The 10,845-nt window shown below is 36.6% G+C and overlaps 2 protein-coding genes across 2 annotated transcripts; one reads left to right on the plus strand and one right to left on the minus strand.

Annotated features, from left to right (window-relative positions):
* The first annotated feature begins 321 nt into the window (after window positions 1-321).
* LOC107928045 (probable disease resistance protein At4g27220) lies at window positions 322-5,279 on the plus strand. Its single transcript, XM_016859199.2, has 2 exons — window positions 322-2,521; window positions 4,303-5,279. The coding sequence occupies exons 1-2, from the start codon at window positions 322-324 to the stop codon at window positions 5,277-5,279; spliced, it is 3,177 nt and encodes a 1,058-aa protein (XP_016714688.2).
* A 261-nt stretch (window positions 5,280-5,540) lies between these two features.
* LOC107928079 (putative disease resistance RPP13-like protein 1) lies at window positions 5,541-9,761 on the minus strand. Its single transcript, XM_016859231.2, has 2 exons — window positions 8,976-9,761; window positions 5,541-8,926 (listed from the first exon to the last, which is right to left on the minus strand). Exons 1-2 carry the CDS (start codon window positions 9,759-9,761, stop codon window positions 5,555-5,557), a joined length of 4,158 nt encoding a protein of 1,385 aa, XP_016714720.1. The 3' UTR covers window positions 5,541-5,554.
* Between the last annotated feature and the right edge of the window lie 1,084 nt (window positions 9,762-10,845).

Raw genomic sequence — 10,845 nt, forward strand, 5'->3', positions numbered from 1 at the left:
AAAAGAATTTTTTTTAAGTATGATTAGAAAAATATGTTTCTCGTAAAAAGAGGAAAAAATAAAAGAATTCATAAAAATTATATGAAAAGGGGGAATTAATTAAATACTTTATAATATTATTTTAAAAGAGCTCATAAAAATAATTAAATTTTATTTAAATATTTTATGGGTATTTTAAAAGATTTTATATAGGGATATAAATAATTAATTAAATATTTTGTTTTTTTCTTAATACTTTTTGGAATTGACACATAATTTATATATGTTTATAAAGAACTAAATGTAGTTGTTATTATTACCTTGCAGAGTATTTGGTGAATTATGGAACTTGTGCTACCAATTTGTGAAGCACTGAAGTGCTTTGGACATCTAACATGTACATACGTGGAGCATCACAGAAAACTTGAACGAAGGATGAATGATCTTCTGGCAAAACAACGCCAACTAAATGCTATCAAGAGTGATGTGGAAATGAAAATAAAAACAGAGCTTCGATTGGGAAGATGTGTAAGGCAAGAAGTAGAGAACTGGCTTCTAGATGTGCAAACCATCAATGGCAAAATACAGAACATTGATGAAAGAACGCAAAATCTGTCTTGTTTTTCACGTGGGCACCTTGGTAAACAAGTTTCCCTAACAGTTGAAGAAGTGAAGGAAATTATTGAACAAGGCAGGTTCACTGGAGCTCTAGTAATTGATGATCCATCTACTGCTGGGGTGCCTTTTCAGTTGGAACATTTGGAAGGTGAAACCGCGGTGATTGCAGACATTTGGAAGCATTTGATGAGTGATGAAATTGGAATGGTTGGTGTATGTGGAATGGGCGGGATTGGGAAAACCACTATAATGAAGCACATATACAATCAACTACTGGAGGAGACTAAATCTAAACCCTTGTTTGAGAAAATCATTTGGGTCACTGTTTCACAGGACTTCAACATCACCAGGTTACAACAAGACATTGCAGATGCTATGAATATTGAAGATCTTCCGAAACCTGAACAAAAGCGTGCAGCTGTGTTAAGGAACGAATTGCGACAAATAAGACATGTGTTGATCTTAGATGATGTTTGGGAAGGGTTTGTTCTCGAAAAAGTAGGGATCCCTATACCAATATTCAGCAATGGGAGTAGGTTGGTATTAACTAGTAGGTCGAATGTGGTTTGTGGATTTATAGGCTGTTCTGAGATAGTCGAAGTGCCTCCACTTTCCAATGAGGAGTCCATGAATTTATTCTTGGCGCATACCGGACGTGGGATTCTAAAGGTTCCATCTTTGGAAGAAATTTTGGGCGATATTGTTGGAGAGTGTGATGGGTTACCCCTTGCCATAGCAGTAATAGCTGGGAGCATGAAGGGAATATATGATGTTGTTGAATGGAGGAATGCATTAACAGAGTTAAGTGACCATGTAACAAGTGTGAAGGGCACAGATAAAGAAATATACGGGAGATTAAAGTTTAGTTTTGACCGTTTGGAAGATTCAAATATCCAAAATTGTTTCCTTTATTGCTCACTGTACCCAGAAGACTATTTAATTCCAAGGGTGGAATTAATAGAATACTGGATAGATGAGGGATTTCTTGAAAGGGGGAGTCGACAACAATTGCATGATAGGGGTCATACCATATTAAATAGGCTGGTAAACAACTGTTTGTTGGAAAAGGCTGGAGATGATGTTAAGATGCATGATGTGATGAGAGATATGGCATTGTATATCAAACACCCTTATTTTATGGTAAAAGCTGGCACCGGATTGAAAGAATTGCCAGGCAAGCAAGAATGGAAAGATGTTGAAAGGGTTTCATTCATGATGAATATGGTATCAGAAATTCCTCCAAGCTTGTCACCCAATTGTGAAAAACTTTCAACCTTGTTATTACAAAACAATGAGTCCTTGGAAAGGATTTCAGAATCATTCTTTCAGCACATGCATAGTCTCAGCATTCTTGACCTTTCTTATACCAGTATCGAGCAATTGCCCAATTCCGTATCAAACTTGGAAATGCTCAATGCATTGGTGCTTCGTGGATGCAAGGAGTTGAGATATGTGCCTTCACTAGAAAAGCTTAAGGCTCTACGAAAGCTAGACCTTCGGGGTACAGGTATTGAAAAGGTGCCTAAAGGTTTAGAAATGTTGGCGAATCTAACATATCTCAACTTATGTACTGAAAGCTTAAAGGAGCTGCCAATAGCAATTCTACCTAGGCTTTCTTGTCTGCAATGTTTGGTATTATACGTTAAATTACCTAACGTAAAAATGAATGGATTGGAAGCTGCCAGATTAAGGAAGCTAGAGGTATTTGAAGGGAGATTTAATGAGTTGATAGACTTTAATGCCTACATCAAGTCTATACAAGGTCGAGAGCTTACTTCTTACTTGCTTGTCATGGCATCGCCTAAAGCCAAGTTTGACGACAGACCACTTGTAGAAGGGTTAAACAATGCTTTCTTTTTCAACTTCGAATTGCTTGGGGATTGCGACGTCAGGAATGTGTTCAAAATCGTGGCAGGACACCAAGGTACGAATGCAATCAAATCTATAAAATTTTAGTAGAGTAGGGCCCATTTGGAAGGCCGATTAATGTCAGTGCGGGTAAGTTGGTAGTCCCAACTGTGCTGAAGCCCCATTTGTGCTTATCCTGTGGCGCGGTAGAGACTACTGTATCTCCACCCTGCCCTTATAGCTCCAGTGGCACTACCGCAGTCCCCTTCCCATTATACCTTCTAATACTTTATTTCTTTATTTTTTTTGGGGCTTAATGCTAAGTTTGGCCATGCTTATTTTTGAATTTTGATATTTGAATTTTTTTTTTATAGTTTCATCTTTTTTTTACCAACATTAAAAAACACATCCACCAAGTGGCATTAACTAAAATATGCCACAGGACACATTCAACCAATCACAGTGTGACATGTGACAATTAAATTTATTTAAAATAAAAATATTAAATTTAAATAAAAAATATTTTCAACTTTGATTTACTGTTGACTAGCTGTTGACCGACATTGTGGCCCTGATTAATGTTAGATTGCCGCTGACCAACGTTGGCCATTGTTGATTGCCATCAACTATTCATGGGGCACTTAGAACGTGCAATGTATCTTTTTTTTTAATATTATACATATTATATTGATTAAAATTATAAAAAAATTATACATAATATAAATAATTCAAAAAAATTTAAAAATTTTAAAAATTTTATAAAATTATAAAATATATAAATATAAATTTCAAAAAGTCAAATATGAAAATTAAATTTTTTATAAAAATTAAAAAAGGTATTTAAATTCTAAAAAGTTGCAAAAAGAAAAGTTAAAATTTAAAAAATATATATTCTATAAAAAATTAAATTAATTTAAAGTTTTTGAAAAATAAAATTTATGAGAAATTTTTTAGAATATATATTTGATAATTTAAGGGTTTTTTTGCAATTTTTTTAAAATTTAAATGCTTTTTAAATTCTTATAAAAATTTCAACTTTATATATTATTTTGATATTTTAATATTAATATTTATATTTATATATTTTAGAATTTTATAAAATAATTTAATTTTTTATAAATTTAATTATCATGTGGTTGGATTTTTTAATTGATGTCATGTGAGTGTGACAATGGCATTCTTTAACACAGTTACAAAAAAAAAACCAAGCTAGATAACAGAATTATAGTTAAAGTAATAATCCGAGAAAATAAAAATTCAAAAAGGAAAACATATGTAATTGAGGATTAAGTCTTCTTTTGGATAAACCTTTATCTCTCTTCCCACATTTTGTTGTTTTTCTTCTGTTTCTAGAGGATTCTAGCTTTTTCTTTTTTGGGTAGGGAACGATAACATAAATGGTAAAACTCACTTTTTAAAGCCTTCAATATCTTGGAAATTAAATGATAATATAAATGCAAATTTACACTTTTAAAATTCCTAATCTCCTAATCTAATTTTGCTCCAGTTAGCAGTTTTTAGGTAATAATATATAAATTTATAAAATTAGGTAATAAATAATAAAAGTTTTGAGTAAATACTTTGCACATCTAATTAATTACATAAAATAACTATATATAATTAATGGGAATAACTTAAATTAAGATCATAGTAAAATATTTAATTTTTATGTATTAATAAAATGGATAATATATAAGTTTCTGCTGGTTTTAGGCATTAAAAAGTGGTACAATGGCAAGAGAAACACTAATGATTAATCAGATCGTTACCTGTGCGAAGTAATCATTATTATGTAAGAAATTGAGTTTCATCATCTGAGCATGCCATTTAACGGTTTGTCATTAATGGTTGGTGAAGGTGTGAAAACTGTCTCCTTAACTTGGGGGGAGAAAAAGCTGGAAGTGGTTTGTGAGATGGAAAGGGATCCTGCCACATTTGTAGAGAGCTTGAAGAAAAGGGGGTATGGAGTGCAGCTCGTGGATGTGCAGGAGCAGGAGCCTCCATTTCTTCCACGCAAGAGAGTCGTGATATTAAGCGGGTGTCCAATAGGAAGAGAAGATCCGGTAGAGCTCCCAAGTGATGTTAGGTGTCTTAGAATTTTTGAGTGCCCCGACATCAGAAGCTTAAGTGATATGCCCTTCTTCCAACAAACAAATAAGTTGGGGTTCTGTTCGATTCACCATTGTAGAGGGATAGAATCCGTGCTTGACCTGTCCTCCACATCTCAACCATGCAACTCATTTCAGAACCTTGAGCTATTGTGGCTTGAAAATTTGGATAACCTTCATATGCTTGTTAAAGTAGCAGAAGAGGCATCTGTTGTTTCTACATCGAGTTCACTGCCAATGCCAGGCATCTTTTCCCATCTTGAATCATTTGTGATTAAAGGATGCCCGAACATGAAGCAGCTCTTCCCATGTAAGCTAGCACATGACCTCCAAAACCTGAAGAAGCTGGTGGTTTGTCATTGTGTACAAATGGAGGAAATAATATCATCAGAAGAAGAGGAAGAAAGTCGCAAGGGAAAAGGAATAAACACTCGCACGAGATTCAGTCTTCCCACATTACAACAGTTAGTTTTGGCCTACTTACCAGAGTTGAAGAGCATATGCAGTTCAAATAGGGCAGTGATATGCGACTCTCTTTGGGATATTGAAGTAAGGGAATGTATGAAGCTAAAAAGGATGCCTCTTTATCTACCTCATTTCCGAGACACACACCAATCAGTTCCTTCCGAAGATATCTGCATATCTCCAAGGGAATGGTGGGAATCAGTAGAGTGGGACTATCCCAAGGCTAAGGAGGTTCTGCGACCTTGGTTATATTTTGTTTGAGAACTGATGAAGCCTTTGATTTTAATCTGGTTGGAATGTTGATGTTGCAATTCAAGTTTTCATCTTGATTTTAGTTTGCATCATTTCGTTGTTTGGATGTATTTTTCTCATCTTACAAATTGGAGATAATCTAAGTTGTTTGCTTATCTCTTCTTTTAAGATTGCCCCTTAGTGAGACTCAAGTCAATTATAAAAGATAGAAAATAGGAGAAAGGATTGGTTGTGTATTCCATATTATACCCAACTTGCAGGTAGAGGCAGGATCAACGAAATAATCAGTACTGAACCCAAGTTGCCTTTGGGATGATGCTTTGACGATCAACAATAACATCAGGAATGTGAGATATCTTCAACCACTCTGCTCCATCATTCATTATGAACTGGGCTAGTAGTGTTACATGACACCTCCAAATATATAATTTCCAAACCGAAACAAGCACTTCTTTTTCTGGAAGAGATTCAAGTTCAGGGCAATCGAGTACCCACAATTCTCGAAGAGAGTCCACATTTCGAAACCCAGTCGTGGATAAGCTTCTCAGGTTTCCAAATCCGCTTATGGTGATGGTAGTTAGAGTGGGAGGTAGCACGCATCCCTCTGGTGGAAATGTCACCACATGTGGACATTCTTCACCGTCAATTGAGAGTTTTTTAAGAGAGGTGAGTCTATACAGTCCCCATTGAAGCAGTGTGCGACAAAGTTTAGGCCCTGTGACTGACAGTGATGTTAAAGTTGTAGGAAGACCCTCTTTTGGAAATGGCAAGTCAGGTGAGCAATATGACAATGACAGTTCCTTCAAAGCAGTAAGGTTCTGCATGTTGGGAAGGTCTCCTAAACTTTGACAGTCCATAATACAAAGCGACTTGAGTTTTCGGGCCGGCAAGCCACTTGCTGTCAAAGAAACCAGACTTTGACACTGCAAAATATTGATCTTCTCAACATGGTCGAGCTTCTTTAATCCTTGAGGTAAAGCTTTAATGTTTCTGCAACGCCAGATTTCAAAAAGTTCAAGAAAAGATGTTTCATGGATTGTGTGCACAATAGATTCCAATACAAGGCAGTCCTTTATCACTAGTTGTTTAAGCCCCACAGGTAACTCACCACTTGATGATAAGGAGGAAAGCTTTGAGCAATATGAAACTATGAGAACTTGAAGCCTATTGGGCAATGATAAAGATACTAGAGATGGACAATCCATAATTTCCAAGTGCTCAAGAAGAAATGTGTTATCGATGCTGGTATTTTCTCCTTGATCCACCAAACACCGCAAATTCGCACAACTTTGAATCACTAACCTCTTTAAAGCTGGGGGCAAGTTATTCTTCGAAAAAGAAACTATGCATGGACACCCTTTGATTTGCATCTCAGTTAGAAATGTGAGGAAACGCCAGTCTTGTGGTAGCCTCTGAAGCTTTTCACAGTTCCCTATTGTCAAAGTTTCAATAGTGCAGACCTTCTCAAGTTGCAACTGCTGTACTTCAACCTCAAGTAGTGGAAAACTTGACATTTCCAGACTACGGAGAGACCTCAAATGCCGGACCAAACTGAACTGCTTCCATGACAAGGACGCCAACTCATTACAATTACTAATCCTCAGATGATCCAGGTTGGTTAGGCCTGGCACTAGCCTCTCTGTTAGGGGAGAAAACTTTGAAACATTTGAAAGAGAGACTTTTCTCAATGGTGGCATGTCTGCGTCATCTCGAAGCACCAACTCTGCACACCGATCTATTTCTAAGTCATGCAGCTGAGGGAGGTTTGAAACTGAAACGACCAATTGTGTACATTGACGAATTACAAGTGTCTCTAAGGAATGAAGAGAGCTTGGAAAGTTTCCTGACAATTGAGGACAGTTTACGATACAAAACTCGCGTAGGCAGGGAAATTTCACAGCATGCTCATCGATGTCCCATTCCTTCCAATTTGACATATCCTTAAAGCATAACGTCTCCAATGACACGAATGCATTCAAGTGGTTCTCTCCGTAGAACTCGATGCCGAGTTTAGTCACCGTATGCATTCCCCTTATACAAAGATCCTTCAGTAGTGGCAGGTTTCCGATTGACGGCAAGATTTTGCAGTTTCTGCAGTTGTTGAGATCCAAAGACCACAAGTTCTTAAACGAAGAATCTGCAATCCAATTCGGAAACTTCGTACCCGCATAGCTCTCTATGACGAGCACTTTAAGATCCCGATGAGGTTCAAGCATGTTCAACACCTCTTCTTCAACTACTTTATCTCTTATGCTACTGCCAGAAATACTGGTCCACGTTAGCCTTAATGCATCAAGGCCTGGCTTGTGAATTAACTTAGCTTCCAATGCATCTCGAGCTTCGACAACGTTCTCCAGCCCTGAAAGGGAAAGATCACCCTTAAGATGTAAATTCTTCAACTCTCGTATTCGATATCCATCACCTGCTCCCAAAATAAAATCTGACAGCCTTCGTAGATCGGCCAATTTACCTATACCATAGGGCATTGCTTTCATCTTTACACCACCGATATCAATATGATTCAAGTTTACTAGGCGTTCTATGTCTGAGGGTAACCACTCTAACAAACTCTCCTTTAATATCAAGGTTTCTAAGTTGTAAAGGGTGCATATTGAAGCAGGCAAACTTTTGATTAAAGTGTGTGAGAAATTTAGGTAGCGTAACTGTACCAAATTTTCAAATATGTCCGGCAACACGGTGATGCCATACCCTTTTAAAGAAAGCACCCTTAAGCATCGAAGTTTCGGCAACAAATCAACGAGCACAGTGTTGGTTATATAACAAGTCCCATCTCTTGGCATCATAAATGGTAGAAAGGCTCGCAAGTGTTTCATGTGATCAAACACTGCAAACTTCTCCACTCCGTCGTACAAGCCACAAACATAAGATGAATGTCGAGTGCCCTTTGGAATTTTCGGTTGTTTATCATCCTCCAATTTCAAGCATATTTCTCCTGAGACCAATTGAGCTAGATCATTGATTAGATCATGCATTACATACCGGTATTTATCCCGAACAGAAGTCTGGAAAAACGATCTTGACACTAGATCTTGAAAGTATCTGCTACCAAGATCTTCAATGTGAGCTTTCGAGTCCGCTTGTTTTAGAAAGCCTTCTGCTTTCCATAACAAGATGATCTCCTCCTTCTCAAACTCGTAACCTTTAGGCAGTAAAGAGCAATATGCAAAGCAACGCTTCAAATACGGTGGAAGATGATGACAACTCAATAGCAAAGCCGGGATAACTCCACATTGCTCTTGCTGTAAATCCCATATCTCACTCTCTGATACATATTTCCATACACCATACTCCACATGAGTGCCAAGCAAGCAACCAATGACTTTAGCTGCCAAAGGTAAGCCATTGCACTTTTTCACTATGTTTTCCCCAAATGTTTCCAACTCTTGATGCTCACTAAAATCATTTGCTTTCAATGCATGATGAGTAAACACAGAGAGACAATCTTTATGTGATAACTTCTGCAACAAGTAAGCTTTAGCACTACTAACAACTGAAGAAACAACACTGCAACTCCTTGTTGTCAAAATAACTTTTGTTCCAACAGAAAAAGGCTTTAACAAGAGGGTCAAATCATTGTAATTCTCGTGCCGAACATTGTCCAGCACAAGCAAAATGCGTCTGCTGAACAACTTATCCTTCAACAAAGGCCTGAAGATTATCCAAAGAAGGAACTATACAACGCACATCGGAGATGGACTGCAAAATTGTCTTTGTCACCAGAGTGACATCAAAATCTTTTGAAACACGTATCCAGAAACTGTGATGGAAGGCCTTCTTTACATCATCACTGCAATAAAGGAATCGAACGAGAGCTGTCTTGCCGATCCCACCATCCCCAAAGATGTGAATCAAAGAAGCTCCATTCCCATTCCCATTCCCATTATTGCACAATAGCAATTCAAGTATTTCAGCCATCTCCTTTTCCCTACCATAAACATGAGATTCATGCACTAAAGACATAAATTGCAGGCTTACTTTAACTCTTTTAGACATTGCAGTTTCATCAATCTGTCTCAAACCCAATCTGTTTTTTTCTCTTGCCAAACCATTTAGTTCATCAGTGATCTCTTGTAATTTGGAAATCATCTTCTTATTAAACGTAAAAGCTCTTGAATTAATGAAACTAGTAAACCAAGAAGCAGTGGACTTTTGAGCCTTACTTGTGCTGGCTTCACCTTCATGCAGCTTTCGATGTAAAGCCTCGACTGCAAATTCATTCAAAACGTCACCCACATCGTAAGCCAAGTTTTGGAGGTGAGTCAACCAGATCTTCACATTGGGGTCTTTCATTTGCTTCTCCTCTGCATCATTGAGCACTGCTTGAATACTTGGCAATATCTTTTGCCACTGTTTGAGTTGCTGGTTGACCTGCTTTTGAGTGACGAAGTTGAGGATCTGATCATAAGAAGCCAGCTTAGCGAAAAACTCCAGAAAGACTGAAAGTGCCGTTTCTCCACCAGCAATGGACATGGTTGTGAAAGAAACGCAACAATGGAGGATTGAATTAGAGAAAAAGAGAGTGGTAAAATGATTTGTAAAAGCTTAATGTTGAAAGTCTTTACTTTTTTAATCTAACTTAGTTATGAAGTATTGAATTGGAACGTTGAAACTGTCAATGATCCCCATGTGATTGTTGGAGGTCAACGTACATGCATGGTTGAATAAACTAATATATTTTCTTGAGTAAAAAAATAATCTTTGAAGATATATCATAACTTTTATTGATCTTTTCAATGAAAATTTAGCTGTGTGAAAGACGAAAAGACAACGAGCATGGGGAAGAGTTGAAGTTTTCAGTATATTCTAGTTTACATCATATTAATTAATCCAAATAATTTTTATAATATCATTCATTGAATCCTTCAATAGTGATCGACTCAAGTCAAGTTATTTAAAGTGATAGCTTTAAGTCCTTGAATATTTAGATTCAAGTCCAACAATGTACAATTAAAATAAACGAGTCTTCGATCTTATCATCTGCTGCGAATATTATTTATATTTGTAAAATAATTTTTTTTCAAAAATACTTATTGATGGTATAAAAATAATTTAAGCATAATAGAAAAATTAAAATCAAAATTTCTACTCTCTATTAATATAAACAAATCATTGTTTCGTCATGGTGGTGGGAAGCTTAAAAGATTCCCGCACTGACGTGCAATCTTTGAACCAAATGTCAACTGAAGCAGACCTCCTCTTTTATCTTCAACATTGGTTGATATTGGGGAAAGGTAACATCGTCTTCCACGGTAGCTAATTTTGAAAAACTTTATAATTATCTGATTTGAATCGCTTTGCTGTTCTTTAGGCTTTGAATCTTACTGGCAGCAAATTGGTAAAATCAGACGCTTTGCAACTTTGGTCAGGTAAGCTTATCTTTCATTTTAAAGGCTACTTGAGATTAATCTGAGTTCATCACTTGTTTCAGCTATGGGTTTTGAGGGAATTTCAAATCTCACTTCACCTCTTTTGAGTTTCCTATCACAACAATCTTAGCTGTTATAGCTTTTGTTTCACCTATTTTGTTGCAGCTATGGTATTTCACTTGATTTCA

This window comes from Gossypium hirsutum, chromosome D01 (assembly GCF_007990345.1).
Source record: "Gossypium hirsutum isolate 1008001.06 chromosome D01, Gossypium_hirsutum_v2.1, whole genome shotgun sequence".
NCBI classification, from domain to species: domain Eukaryota; kingdom Viridiplantae; phylum Streptophyta; class Magnoliopsida; order Malvales; family Malvaceae; genus Gossypium; species Gossypium hirsutum.

What these genes read in the sequence shown, in the direction of transcription:
- LOC107928045 (XM_016859199.2), top strand. Translation starts at nt 322, where the DNA reads ATGGAACTTGTGCTACCAATTTGTGAAGCACTGAAGTGCTTTGGACAT. An exon ending in AATCGTGGCAGGACACCAAG is followed by an intron (nt 2,522 to 4,302) that starts GTACGAATGCAA and finishes TGGTTGGTGAAG; the next exon opens with GTGTGAAAACTGTCTCCTTA.
- LOC107928079 (XM_016859231.2), bottom strand. Translation starts at nt 9,761, where the DNA reads ATGTCCATTGCTGGTGGAGAAACGGCACTTTCAGTCTTTCTGGAGTTT. An exon ending in TTTTGCAGTCCATCTCCGAT is followed by an intron (nt 8,927 to 8,975) that starts GTGCGTTGTATA and finishes CCTTTGTTGAAG; the next exon opens with GATAAGTTGTTCAGCAGACG.